At 46.5% G+C, this 15,281-nt stretch overlaps 1 protein-coding gene across 3 annotated transcripts in view; it reads right to left on the bottom strand.

Annotated features, from left to right (window-relative positions):
* The window catches only part of DGKG (diacylglycerol kinase gamma), a 195,608-nt gene that overhangs the window by 36,178 nt on the left and 144,149 nt on the right, over window positions 1-15,281 (bottom strand). For all 3 annotated transcript variants that reach the window (XM_081063127.1, XM_081063126.1, XM_081063128.1), the window contains one exon: window positions 6,829-7,006. In XM_081063127.1, the coding sequence (XP_080919253.1) occupies window positions 6,829-7,006 (178 nt within the window). The remainder of the gene's footprint in view (window positions 1-6,828; window positions 7,007-15,281) is intronic.

The raw sequence follows: 15,281 nt of genomic DNA, 5'->3' as shown, positions 1-15,281 counted from the left end.
CTGCTGAGGCACACTGCCTACCATGCTAGCCCCTCCCAGGTCGTTGGGGAAGGAGGGTGTAGTGTGAGTTTGGGTCCTCTTGATTTAGAAGGCAGCTAAAGAAGAATGAATAATTGCTTTGTTTTGAATTTCCAGTGAATGTGAGCTGGGTCAAGGCCGACCAGAAATGGGAGGCTGGGTTGGGTACTGTGGTGTGCATAGTATTTCCATGTTTGAAATACTAGGACTTGGGCTCTAGTCCCAGAGCTACGAATTCTTGTGACCTTGGATAGGTAAATTAACTTCTCTGGGCCTCATTTTTCTAATGTATAAAGTTTCTTCATGGTATTCTCAGGGGGAGCTGCCGGCCCACCAGGGAAGGGCTCCTCAAACTTTAGTACACATGCAATTGTCATGGGATCGTGTTGACACACAGATTTAGCTGTAGCACATCTGGCCTGGGACTTGGGAGTCTGCACTTCTGATGCTCACAGGTGATGCCAGTGTTGCTGGGTACGGGCTACAGGAGGTTCTAGTGCAAAGATTGGCCAACCGTGGTGCAAGGGCCAAATTCAGCCTGCTGATTGGCTGTGTAAATAAAGTTCTGTTGGCACACAGCCATGCCCACTGGTTTCTGTATCATCTATGGCTGCTTTCATTCTAAGTGGACAGAGTCGAGTAGTTGCTTCAGAGACTGTAAGGGCCCACAAAGCCTAACTAGTTTAATAGTTATTAGGTGGCCCTTTACAGAAAAAGCCAGCCAGTCCCTGCTCTAATGAACCGAGGGTTGGCCTGTGTGCGCTACGGGATCTACATTTCAGTCTTACTTGGGCCAAAGGCAAGCCGCCTCACCTTGCTGGTTCTCACTTTGCTCATCAAGAGGGTAAAATGATCTCTGAATTTCTAAAAGACCTGTGACTCTGGGATGTCAGGACGACACAGAAAACATCCTAATTTCCATACAAACAAGCCCTTGAGAGCCAGGTTGGGTAGCCTTCATTTGGAAGCATACCTGGTCTAAAACACACCTGGTCTAACATGCAGAATCCAGCAGGCAGCCCCGGCCGGAAGCCACAAGAGCAATTGCCTGATACAGTCAGCTGGGAACAGACAAGAGTTTAGGAGACGGGAAGAGTGAGGGGAGGAGGCAGACAGGGGGTGGACACCCTGGGCTCCTGTACAGCTGATGTTGACACAGGGGCCCTGGGACATTGTGCACCAGCCTCACACACACAAATTCCATTTTGCAAACATGATTCCCTAACTCACCACTCCACGTGCCCCCGATGCTGGTACTTTGGGTCAACCGATATTAACAAGCCTATTCTAGGTCTCAGAGACTCTGCCATGCACAGGGATATAGAAGGGATGATGACATTTGGACTCCCTGAGGAGCTCACAGTCAAGGGGGAGAGACACATGTCAATACATAATTATAGGAGAGTTCCTTGAGCCACCTGTGAGGGGAAACGCATGACTCTGGGTCTCTAGCTTGGGCAACAGGTGATGCCATTAACAAGGCAGGGTATGTGGGAAGGGACAGGGGGCCTTAGGAGAGGGGGAGGGTGTGTAAAGAAGGGAAAGATGCCTCCTTTGGGGCATGTTGATTTCAACGCAGGCACTTGAAGGACTGAATGACAAAGCTGTGATTTCCTGTGAAAAGCAAAGCAGTCTCTCTGTAGGCCTGCAAGCATTTAAGAGGAATGATGTATGTGTTGCTGTGCTTACTTCCCAGAGCTGAGAGGAGTCCCAGTGCACACGCCCCCAAAAGATCCCCAGGCTCTTTAGGGGCCACTTGCCTTACCCGATCTTAGCCCCCAGGAGAGAACTGGGCCAGAAATACCCTTGAGAAATGCACACTTTTTAGGAATGTTTCTATTTTCTCTCGACCCAAATGATCAGTAAGTGCCTGACTATGGCTCACTGACTGTCCTGATTGGGTCTCCACCAAACGGGAATATTGGGAACCTACAACCCTGGACATCTAAACTGAACAGGTCACTTTCTGTTATGTTTTCATACAAGTGAAAAGAAATCCCTGAGACAGCATGAACTAATGTTCTCCCAATTATTTTGTTGTTTCCTCTGAGCTATAGGCACCCGCATGGGAGTGTGACTCTGAGATGGCTAGATGGAATCCCTTTCCCTTGCGCTGGGATTCAGGGTATGGTTCATACAATGAGTGAAAATCCACAGGGGCACAGTACACAGGCAGACTGAGTCACGTGTGCCCTGCAAAGTAGTTGAGTCAACTGACTTTGAAGCAGGCGGGTTTTTCCCCTTCCCAGGCAAAGCCTTGGCATCTGCGAAACAGATTTGATGATGGTATGCATTTGCCAGCAGGGAGCCTGTGTGAGTGCCTGCTCAGTTGGTTTGAGTACCAGGCTAGCAAGGCACACTTGTGAGCTGCTCCCTGGCCAGATGGCCTTGCTGGAGTCCTGGGTAGCCACATGCCTCTCCTTAGCACTTATCACAGACCTAATTATATGCCTATCTGTGGGATCATTTTATTGAGGCGTGGCTCCTACACTCCCTAATGGCTACAGGGACCATGTCTGTTTTTGCTCATTACCGTTACCTGGTGGCTGGATAGGTGCTTCATAGGGGTGTGTTGAATAAATGACAGAAAGCCTATCCCCACTGCTAGGAAATAGACTCAAAGGGTGCATTCTACCAACGGTGTCTGTCTCCTTGTCTTTATTTACCAAGAATTGCAAAAATTATTACCTAGTGAAGGTTTGGGGAGATTTTGCCCTCTCTGTTTAGAATCTTGTCTAGGACACCCTGTTTACAGTTCAAGTGGGATTTACTAAGAAATCATTCAGAGGAATGTTGCTTCAATATCAGATAGCCAGAGAGGCAAGGTGTGGGTGCCAAAACCTCAATGCTGCTAGCTCAAGGCTGAAGGCTGCATTGGGGGCAGATATGAGGCTCAGTGAAGAGTATAAGAAAATGTATAGGAAGTCTCTTCATTCATATCTAAGGTGGGGCCAGAGAAAAACAATGGCAGAGCTGTCCAGGGCTTCACTCCCCAGCCTTGTAGGGAGTGGTCCAGCTTTGTGCCATGCTCTTGGTGTTCCACCTGGATTAAAGACTTGGCACCCTGACCCTCACCTTGCTTCACTGGATAGCTAGCTCAGGTTGTAACCCCCACATTGGCAGCAACAGCCAAACACACTTAGGCACAGTGCCAACAAATAACCCTAGAGTTACAGGTTGTTAGAGCTACAGGTAATTTAAAGAAAATCTAGACCAAATTTTTGAGGCAGAGGTCAAGAGAGTAAAATTCTAAATTTGGCCCCTTTCTTATTGAATACTAAATACTCATCACCTTCCAGTTGTCACTTAACAATCATTCTTATTGCTATTGATCAAGTGCTCACCACGTTCCAGGAACTCTGCTAAGTGCTCTACATGGATGATCTCATTTAACCCTCACACAATGCTGAGGAAGAGAGACTATAACTGTTTCCATTTTACAACAATTGTTCAATGGAGAGGTTCAATGACTCAACCAATGTCACGTGGTTGGTGTTGGAAGCCCTGGGCCTTCTAACTTCTAGTTCAAGGTTCAGTCCCTTACTTCATACTGACTGCCAACTACAAGTTAGTCCTCTAAGCTATATTTGAATTACTTATATGAAGATAGCTGGCATATCTCTTACTTACCAAATGACTTTCTAATGTTTCCATGAAACGAAATTTCCAGCCTCACTAATACTCCTATATAACTCTTTATGAGACTATTTTTCCCCCCAAGATTTTTCACTCAGTGCCTGTTCCTGTCCAACTCCAGAATCTACTGCCCACTGGGCTGGAAGACCAAAGGCAAGATCCCTTCCCTTTCCCTCCAACAAACATGTCTGTAAAACCACATGAGCCAGGTAGGGAATTAGGCTTTGAAAGGAAAACAAAGATGAACACATGCTCCCCATTTTCCAGGTACTGGTAGGAGAAAGATATGATGAAGACACATATGCCTAGGAAAGAGGGCAACCCATAACCAGTGTACTGTCAAGACAGGAGGCAAAATTAAGTGCTCCGGGAATTCAGAGGCTGGACATACTTCTATCGATCCAACAAGCTTTTTTATCCACAGGCTCCAGGAAGGAGATGGCCCTTGAGGTAGGCCTTGCAAATGGAGCAGAATGTCAACAAGTATATGTGGAGCCTTGCCTGGATTGGGGCATAAACACTTCCCATTTTCTGGGTGCCTGGCTTGTGCAATATGCACAGGACTGGAATCCAGGTCTCCTGACTCCCAGACCAATGCTTTTCTACTAAAATAGGCTCTTTAGCTTTTCCCTGTTCACATCTCAACTTACATGAGATCACCGCCCTTTTAAAAAGAAAGCTCAATGTTGGTGTCTCTGCAAAACCCAGAAGCCAGGGGCTCCTTCTCAGCCTCCACTCTGATTAGCTCATATCCTCCAAAGAACAGGAAGCAGTTTCATTTTTAGCTCTGAAAGCACATTCGAGGGGTGTAAATGGGGCATCTGAGGAAGAGAGATCCTCTACATGATGGTCAAGAGCGATCAGCAGACACATTACTCTTGCTTGGAGGGGCAGGTATATGGTCAGACATGTAAGGGAAAGACGCAGGCTGTCCTTGAGTCCTAATGAGAACATGTCCTTAGCAAGAGCTTTCCCAAGCGGCTGGGTTGGGGGAGGGGGAGATTCTCTCGATTCTGTTCCAATGGGGCTTGATGCCAGCGTGGGGGTTAGGATAGGAGCACCAGGGTGGGAAAGTTTTCAGGAACTTTCTACAATCTCCAATGCTTCCCCCACCCACTGCTAGTACCCACAACTTCCCCTGCCAAGGGAGGAAGGAGGAACACATTATTCAGTTTAATAATTTATACAAATTGAAAAGTTTACTGTGTGAAATACAGGGGACTTAAGAGGGCAACAGATAAATAAAAATTTCTGAGTCCTCTCTTAAAGGGTAGAGGTGTAGAGATGACACCTCTTGTTGACCTCCCCTTGGAATATAACAATCTGGTTGTCTAATAGATGGGTGTGAAATAAGCAAGTAACCCTTCCCTTAGACAACAGTCAGCCAAGTTTTGTCTCCTTTTTCTGGTGGGATCACATCCAATCCTAATACTAACAGCCTGGGACATCCAAAAACACAGCCCCAGATTCATGGACACTTGTCTATGTCAGTGATTTTGCAAACCTAGCAGCTCATCAGAGTCATCTGGGGAGCTCATTACCAGGAGCCAACCCAGAGATTAATTAGATAGATCTGGGCTAAAGCCCAGGCATCTTCATCTACAGCAAGCAGGACAGGTTTAAGAACAAATGATCTGGTTCAACGCCATCCATTCAGCTATGAAAATTCTACATGTGATCCTGGTTTTACAGCAAAGAAAACTGAGATGTCAAAAAGTAGGTTAGTGGCAGTACATGGACTCGAACCCAGTCCCCTGCCTCCTGGTGTGGTGTCTTTGCCAATGACCTCACACATGGCTTCTCTCCTCCAGCTCACCAGCCCATTGAACACCTGAGCATCAGTGGGGCCCTTTCCTCTAATCCCAGAGGAGTCAGGGCTGCCAGGAGCTCTGACTGAATTCCCACTTCACTGGTGCAAATGGCTGGTAAGGGGCAGAGGTGACGGTAGTGTTGAGGGTATTCTCAGAAAGCTGTGTTCTGTATCCTGGTAGGTTAGACGGGGAAGGCACAGCTAATGGCTTCTAAGGCACAGTAACTCGTTGTTCCCAGCAGAAAGAATAGTGGGTTTGTGGAAGCGGCCTGCTATGTGAGAGGAGCCAAGGGGAGTGAGGGGGCAACGGACAATGAAGTCTCGGAGGTAAGGGGAGGCCAGACCACCTGAGGGCCTCGAAGCCCCATGAAGATCTTTGGCTTTTACTCGGAGCCCCTGCAGGATTTGGAGCAGGAGTGTGGCATAATCTGACACATTTTTTGCAGGGGTACTCTGGTGGGAACAGACTGTATAGGGCAGGGGTACACGCAGGAAATTCAATTAGGAGGGTTTGCTGTAATCCAAGGGGACGGAGGATGGTAGTTGAGACCAAGGTGGTAGGAATGCAGTGGTGAGAAGTGGGTGGATATTTTACTTTTAAAAGTAAAGCTAACAGATTTTCTGATAGATTGGATGTGAGATGTGAGATAAAAGGAGGAGTCAAAGACGATGCCAAGTGTTTTGGCTCCAGCAACCGGCAGGTTGGAGTTATCAATTGAAATGGAGAAGGCTGTGGGTGGAGAAGGTTTGGGGGAGGGACATCAGCAGTTCAGTTTTGGACATGCTGAGTCATCACTACCACGTGGTGTTTGAATAAAGTCTCACCACTAGATGAGGTCATCAAGGAAGTGAGCACAAACAGAAAAGAGAAGAGGGTCCTGGCATCCAGAGGTTAGAGAGAAGATGAACAATCAGCAGAAGAGACTGAGAAAGAGTAACCAGTAGGGTAGGAGGAAAACCGGACATGTGTGGCGTCCTAGGAGCCAAGTATATTCCGGGAAGAGGGAGTGATCAATGGGGGGAAGTGAGATCAAGGTTGAGAATTGACTATTAGATTTAGTTATTGAAAGACACTGGTGACTTTGACAGGAGCAACCTTTGGCTCCTAACATCATGGAGTCCGCCATTGGACTACTGACTGTCCTTGGGGCTCCCTTATGGTTAATTTTCTCTTCTCAATTAGGTTGTAAACTCTGCAACCTCAGGGATGACGAGTCAGCACATCCTCAGAGCAACTGATCCTTGTCAGGCCAGAGGGCTTTCTAGAGCCTGCTGTAGGCCCTGATAGTTTGCTAATAGACCCACCTGAATACCCCTCCCACTAGGGCACTGATCTAGAGCAATTTTTCACATGCCTCGCCTACCTTGGACGCAGAATTTCAGTTCCTTGGGGTCAGTGACGACCTTCCTGCTTTCCCGGATCACAGCCCGGTTCTTCTTGGTTTCTCCCCAGAGATTGGTGCCACCATACATGCTGGGAATGTTGAGAATGGCAATGCCTTCCAGGAAGATGTTACTCAGGTCCACTCCAACGCCGTCACACTGGGAGGTGAGAGAAAAGGTCCTGTTAGTGTTCTCAGTGTATCCCAACATAAGGTGCTCTGTGTGTGTGTGTGTGTGCGCGTGTGTTGGGGGTTCTCCTCATGAAGGAGGTGACGGGCCCTCAGCCACAAGCCTGACAAAGCTCCAGGGACCCTCTATAGATGTAGAAATGCTTTCGGGATGGTTCATAAGACAACTGCAGACCTGTTCTCCAGTCCACTCTCATTATCATTAATTCTATCCCTTTCTAACCACTGTGAAGAGTGGGTAGGACACTGAGTTCAGAGTCTAACACATAGTACATTCTCAACAATGACAGAAAAGTTTCATTTACCACCTCTGATTTTATCCCTTCGGTGAAAGCACCAGACTTTAAGACTGAAAGGCTTTCAGAATTTGCCTGTTTCCCATATCTGTACCGTAAGTGCAATTTTGGCATACATGCTTGCTGATGTAGCAGAGTTTCTTTATCTAATCTCCACCACCCGCATCCCGCCAGGTACAAAAGGCCAGAAGGCTTGAATTTGTCTGTCTCACATATAAAGCCAGTCCACTTTGCCATAACGTTTATCAACACAGCAAGAAATACATTATCTCTGATCCTTGTTTGTGAGGATTTTAGGTAGTTTACTTCATTTACAGAAGAAAAAACTGGACTCAGAGAGGTTAGCTAAGTTAACGAACATTGCACAGCTGAAAAATAACAGAGCAGGGTTTCTAAACTGGGGAATTTGACTACAAAGCTCAAGCTCTTCATCTTGCTTATTGTGAGGCAGGTTGAATCAAAAGCATTCAACCAAAATCCATGGTCTTCAACGTTACCTACAAATCCAAACTTCGAGAGATTTATCAAGTGAGGAGGAATGGAAAGGCAGGGCTGGTTGCCATGTTGGTTTACCTCCTGACTTCTCTGGTGCTTTGAATTGATGGTGTCTTATCCCCATGACTTGTTTGTCCAATTACAAAATAGAATATAGTGAGCCTCTCTGGTAACCAAGAACTCGTTTCTTCCCTGAGAAATTCTGATTCTTTGAAAGGTCTCTGTATGTTGAACCAGATTCTTTCTTTCTGTTTCTACCCATTAGTCCTTTTCTCCCTTCTGAAGCCAGACAGAATGCCCCTCCTTCCTCCTCCATGAGGACAGCCCACCAGATACATGATGAAATCATCACCATCACTGTGCATATGTATTAAGCATTGCCATCTGCCAGGTAAGCTTTTGTATACATCTCATCTATTACCTTCAGAATAATCTTATCAGTTAGTTACTATGACTACTCCCTTTTATATTTGGGGAAACTGAGGCACAGTGGCAGTTAAGTAACTTGTCTAAAGTCACACAACTTACAAACGGAAGTACACAGATTTGACGGCAGGCAGTCAGAGCCCAGGTCTTAACCACTCCTGTATTTCGGCTCCCCCTCACACTACCAGTTAGTTGATCGTGCCTCTTCTGAGTTGAGCACTGGCCACTCTCTCAGTCCCCTCCTGTAGGACTTGGTTTTCAGACATTTCCCATTCTGATGGCCCTGTTTTGCATACATTACAGTTTGTTACTCTCCTACTCTGCAAGGCCCTGTAGCATTAAAAACAACACCAATGACAGGCTCTAATCTTACGGGTAGCAATGGCAGCAGCGTTTTCTGGGCTGGGATCCTATGCCACTATTATGCCCCAGAAATGAGATAATGTGGGAAGCCCATGTAAGGGCTGAACGCATGTCTGCATTATCATTATCCCTATTGTTGAATAGGGTCAAAGTTGCACTAGTGCTTTTGTTAGCGGCTAGATGACAGCTGAATTACTTCAGCTTGTTGGGTGGTCATTTCCATCACCCAGACCCTCTTCCCATCACCTACTTCTCAGCCAGGTCTTCCCTGTCCTGAACTCATGTAAGTTGTTTTTTTTTTTTTTTTTTTTTTTTTTTAAATAACTTAGATATAGGGCTTCACATTGAATTTCAACTAATTTCATCGGGCTTTCAGGTCAAGCCTCCTCCAGCCCAGCGAGTTTATTTTAAAACTTCAATCTATACCCCTTTGCCATAGCTCTCCTATCATTTGGGGATTAAGGCATTAATGCATGTATATAAAGGGCCTACACAGGGACCAAGTCCTCTCTTTGGTCAGTTTAACACACCAGACCTTGCGCATTAAATAGCCCTCGGGGTGGGGCTGCCCTATTGTAGCTACATCCTCTGGACTCAACTGTCATCCAGCCCACTTTTCATTACAATGTGGAATCAGGGAACTTAGAGATGACAGGGACCTATGAGAGCATGCCCCATCTTTCATAAGTGAGGCCTAGCGAGGTTAAGGACCTTGCCTGTGGTCACTGAACTTATTAATGGTGGAGCTAGACCAGTATCCTGGTCTGCCGACCTCAGTCCTGTATTTTGTCCACTCAAACATGACATTGTGCTGACATCCAATAGCATTTCCTAAATGACCACCTTACAACCTCTATGAGAAAAGGAATAAGAGAACTCAAATGCTTTCCATGTTCTTTTTTGCTTCAAACATTCTGCTTGGCCAGGCTTACTGGTTTGAGTTGCTTTTGTGCATTCACACCTGGGTGCACGCCCATCCCGCCTTTCGTATGTGTACCTACCTACTGTCCCTTAAAAGCAGGGACTCAACCCAGAGGCACCACCAAATGGTTGCTGTCATGGTGATTTGTTTTTAAACTCTTTCCCCTTTTCATTTCAAAAGAATTAATGAATTGTTGGAAACTTATTTTGGAATGTCTTCTATCCTTTCATCCTTTATACATATATTCTTATTTAGGGATTTAGGCTGGAATCCCACTGGGTCAGACTTTTCTTTTCTCCACACTCTCTGAACTGAGCTTTGCTCCGCTCTGTGCCCAGCATTTCTTCTTGTATCCTTATCACCTCCTAGACACCACGGTCACTTTCCCTCTAGGTTCTTACTTCCCCAGCACCTCAATTTGTTCCTTGTTGGTCAAAATGTCCCCCCTCTTCTGAGAGGTAATAGCAGTAACATTAGGAGCTCCAGCGTGTGGTGTGCTGGTCCCTCACCTCTATTCTCTCCTGGGATTCTCACATAAACTACCCCCAGCTGACAGGGTTTTGCAGGGGTTAGGTGCTTACTCAAGGCTCTGCAACTTCCCCTCTACAAGCTGGCAGTGCTCGCATGCAAACCCTGACAGTCAGATGTCAGTTCCTACTTTGGAGATGAACGTCAGTGAGGCAAATCAGGACTTTTGCTGATGCTAGGCTTATAGCAAAATTAAACTTCCAGCTGTTGTTTGAATAATTGAAAGCTCCCACCATTATCCTGTCTTGTAGTGTACTTAGGGCAGTCCTGGCAGATCAGTGTTGGAGAGCAGTATTGTTACATTTTGCCTCTGTGCCAGCTATGTAAAAAAAAAAAAGTATACCACGAGCGCAGCACAGTCCTTGGCCCATAGTTTTCCACAAAGTTACCTTTCTTCCCTATTGCCGTTTTAAGTATATCTGGCCCTCCATCTCCAGTCATAACAAGCTTTAACTCAGTAAGTTAACCTCTCTCTGGAAGAGCAAACAGTCCTTTGCTCTCCTTTTGGATAAATTGTTCCCTTCCCCCTTATCTCACTGGGTGTAGGCAGGCTGGGGCACACAGCATAGAAGAGGTGGGAGGAGCCTGGGGATTGTTGGGCAGTAGATGCCCCCACCCTTGGAATAGACCTATTTGAAAACGGAGAGGCAGTGTCTTGGTGAGAGCTTGCCTGGGCTTGGAGACTGAGAGATCAGAGTTTAAATCTTAGCTCCTACTCTTGCCAGTTGCGTGATTCTGCATTGATTCCTTAAGTTCTTTGGGCTTTAATTTGTCATTTGTATAATGGGGGTAGGGGTGGGGGAATAAATATCTACTTCAAAGGTTTGATTGGTCTCTGGAAGGCAGTAACATTCCATAACCGTTTGCATTATTATTACAGTTAGTAATCATTATTACCATTTCAGCCAGAAATCATTCTCCCACTACCTGAGACTTTGCTGGAAGGATTCCAATGGCTCCTTGGCCGGACTCATGCCAGTGAGAGCCTTGCCAGCCCAGGCCGGCATGCCCGTTCTTCCCAGTGCTTGGCCTAGCCATCATATACTGACTTCCTTCAGAACCCCAGGCCCTCGTAGGTCTCGGGAAAAGTGAAAAGTTGCCCTGCCGAGTTTGGGAAAGTGGAGCCCAGAGTGGTACGTCTTGGGCTTAAATGGAACACAGGCCCTGGGGCCGCTCCCCGGCGGGTTTTGAAGCTAAAACCTCCACCAGTTCCTTGACGTCATCCAGCCCCCTCCCCCTGCTCTGACTCGGAGCCGGCGAGGGCTGCCTCGGGAGAGCGCAGGGAGGATGCGGTCCCCGCGCGCACCACTAACCATCCCTAACCTGGGACTGAGCTGGCCGGCTCGTCTCCAAGCCCAGGCTGAGTCGCAGTGGAACGTAGGTATTTATAGCCCAGTTTGGGGCTGAAACAGAGAGTTCTTGTCCCAGGCAGTAAGCACGCATACGCCCGAAATTGTGCTCCCCACGTTCGCCGGCGGCGAGGTGCTGGACGGTAGGCGGCCGGGTCGAGGCGGCACTGCAGGCACAGGTGGGGTGGGCTGCGTCCTGGCCAGCGCGGCCCCTGCCCTCTCGGAAGCGGCCGGGGAATCGGCCCGAGGCCAGGCCGCAGCTGTCGGCCACGTTCAGCATTGGTCCCCTTTGCAAAGACAAGGGCCATAGTTTTCGTTTCTTTCTGAGCCAGGAATGGTTTGTTTGGGAAAGGGCCACTGCATAGGTAACCAAATGGTGGGTTACGAAGCCAAAGCGCAGTTACGGGCAAACGAAATGCACGAGCAATTCGTCTTCCTTCTCTCCCCGCCTTTCCACGTGGATCTCTCGAATCCCTAAAATGCCCGTAACTCTGGACAGAACTAGGACTCTTGGAGTTCTCTGGCTCCTGGGAGGGGCAGAGAGCCGCGGCGGTGAGGGAAGACACTGATGCTTCCTGGCCCCAGCTGCGGGCTTTTCCACCGCGCCTCCCACCCCCAGCCCCGGGATGGCCGCCTCGGTGACCCGAAAAGGCGAGGGACCAGAACCTCCTCTCCCCTGAGCGAGGCCGCCTTCATTTCAGCCCCGACGATCCTATTTCTGAAGGTCCTTAGAGAAGGAGATCCCATAATTTATTTGATGACCTGTTTCAGTTTTTAGCAACTAGGAAATTCTCCCCTCTTCTAACCTCGATTCACAGTGCCACGGATGATGCCGACGTTCTCTGGTTCAGAGTGCTGGCTGTCGCGTGTCCGACTCCTGCCGTGGGGCTGTGCCTGCTCTCCGGGTCAGGCCAGAGCTAAGGTGCACTTGTCCCCTTTCTGCTTGGAATTTTCTTTCTTGGGTTTGTTGCCACTGTATTACCTTCCTTTTATTATCCTCCCATCCTTGATGTCTCCTTCTTGGTCTTTTTTTTTCTTTCTCTCAATCTTTTTATTATGGGCACTTCCAATATATGGGAAAGTAGAAAGAATAATAAATCCCATGGACTCAAAATCTCAGCTTCAGCAATTAGCAACTCACAGCTAATCTTGTTTTAACTCTACCCTGGTTCATTTCCCCACCTCCATACAGAACTATTTTATAGCAAATCCCTGATACTCTATCATTTAATCTATAAATACTTTCGTATGTATCTTTAAATAAGACTCTTAAAAAAAGAATTACCCCAATACTATTATCACTCTTAAAAGTAACAATAATTCCTTAATATCAATAAATATCCAGTAATTGTTCAAATTTCTGAGGTAGCCTCATTTTTAAAAATAATTCGTTTGTCTGAAAGGTCTACAGATTAAATTTGATGGATACGTCTCTTAGCTTCTTTTGATCTATAAATCCCCCATCCTTTTTCCCCCTTGTCTCTTAATGTTATTTGAAGGAAATGGGTCTTTTGTCCTATAAAGCAGAGCTTCTCAAAGGTTAATATGCGTACAAATCACTGCAGGATTATTAAGATGCAGATTCTGATTGAGGAGGTCTGAGGTGGTGCCTGAGACTCTGCATTTCTATGCTCTCTGGTGACTCCCATGTGTGATGGACCACACTTTGAGAAGTTAAGGTATAGCATTTCTCAGATTCTGAATTTTACTGATTGCCTCGGTGAGGTGTTTTTAAAACATTCATGGTGTCTCCTCTATTTTCACTAAATTGGTACTTTTAGAGCTAGAGGCTTGATCAGTTTCAGGGATGACTTTTTGGCAAGAATACTTTATCAGTGGGGTTGTATTGCATCCCATCAGGAGGCACATAATTTGCTTGTCTCATTTTCTTTTTTTTTCATGATGTTTACATTGGTTAGTGGGTTCAGGTGTTGTCAACCTGAATCTTTCATTGTAGAGAATGATCCTTATCTAGACCCATTAATACAGTCTTTTTGAGGACACCCTAGCACCCTTTCTATGCTTTTCTTCCAAATCTCTACAAATGCCATTTTCTCCATGAATTCTTCCCTGACCACTCTCCTAGAGGAGCTCTCTCTTTCTCTCTTCTCTGTATCTGTGTTCTCATGGAATTAAAAACCTGAAGAGTCTTGAAAGGTCTCTCAGTTCCATCAGAGTCAGCAGATCTGGAAGTAGACCTTTGGTCATTTGGGTTGGTAGCCAAGAGTTCATGAGTAATTTTGTAAAGAGGAATTTTTGGCAGCTGGATGAGGGCCAAAGCACAGAAAACCAGATGGAATATTAGATTTGGTAATCTCTAACAAAATGAGAACAATGAAACCTAGAGTTGGTAAGTGACCTTCCTAGATTACACAGCTATCTCTTGCAAGAGCTAGGGCTTAACTAGGCATTCCAGGGTGAGTAAGGGTGGTAGTGAGGGAATAGAGTCAGAATCTCCATGTGGTTGGACGGCAAATGGGGCTGGAGAGAGAAGATGGGATCTAAAGAATAATATGATTGAGGAAAAGGTCCTTCATGGATGTTTGAGGCAGAGAAGATACTGAATGAAGACTTGTTGAATGAATGCATAGAAGGAAGAAGTTGGGAATGCATAGGATGGGAAGTAAATGGAGTGGAAAGAAGATGCTGAATATAGTGGCAGGACATTGTCTGGAGATGATACTGGAGTCCTTTCTTTCCCTAGTGAGTGAGAAAGCGGGTGGGAGGGGGCATCTATTGAAGAGGAAAGTAGGGAAGTGCTGAGCAATGTCTAGGGAAAACAATATTTCAGTTACAGTGAAGAAGAGGTGCATGACATTTGGATATGCTTGAATAGGGGTTCTGATGGGCTGGGAGGGAGATGGACAGAAGGAGAGGGTGGCCTCCCTTGATGCTTGGGCTCTACGTCAGAGCCTCAGATACATTGAGTGGGCAGAGGGGTGGCTGACATAAAGATGGGACCAAGATCACAACCCCCCCTCCTTTTTTTTGAGGGAATAGGATGCTGATAGCCATTAGGTGAAGGGAAAGCACCAGCATACTACCCTGTATAGCCCTAGAGTCCTGTAGGGACCAGGTAAGGATGGGATGGTAGTGCTCATTTACAGTGGGAGCATTTCTGCTTTGGTAGGTAGGTGGGGGGATATTCTTTCTGTGAATTGGCCTGGCAGATAGAATGTAAGGTAGACTCTGGGGAAGACTGGGCACTGGTCCAAGGTCTCCCTCCATTGGTTTGGAAAGAGGAGAGTAGCTGAGGAAGAGGGTTGGCTGGGCCCCAGCAAAGGCCGTCATGGTAGCCCAAACTGGTCTACATGTAGGCCACAGAGTTGGGCCTACTTGCTTTGGATTTTGCTGCTTAAATTGCTCATCAACTCTTTTATGCCTATTAAAACCCTACCTTTCCAGCTCAAAGCTATCTGCTTCATGAGGCATTTCCAAATGTCTAGCTAAAAATTGATATTCCCCTTTTCTGAGTTTTCATTGCTTTGTTTTTGTACCTTATAGGGAATATATATTCTGCCATAAATTATGTATATTCACCTGTCTCCAGGAGACTTTAAGCTCCCAGAGGGTAGGGCCCGTATGTTACAGTGCTCTGTGTTCTCCATAGTTCCTGGCATGTCTTACCCATAGCAGAGCAACAGATTAACTATTTGTTAATTGAAAGAAAAAATACGGAGAAATCCGAATATGGAAACAGAAGTGTTCCTTAAAGAAACCTGACAAGGTTTTGTTTCTTCCAGATGAATCCCCACAACTTCCCAGGAAGACTATATTGATAAACTAAAATAGACTGTTCAGGTTAGGGAGAGATTTGGAAGGTTAACCCAAGACTACAAGAAGTAGTCCTCTTATCACAGCTAAGGG

Source organism: Rhinolophus hipposideros (assembly GCF_964194185.1).
Source record: "Rhinolophus hipposideros genome assembly, chromosome: 2".
In the NCBI taxonomy this organism is placed as follows: domain Eukaryota; kingdom Metazoa; phylum Chordata; class Mammalia; order Chiroptera; family Rhinolophidae; genus Rhinolophus; species Rhinolophus hipposideros.
The sequence above is the reverse complement of the archived record's forward strand: the minus strand, read 5'-3'. Positions and strand labels throughout refer to the sequence as shown.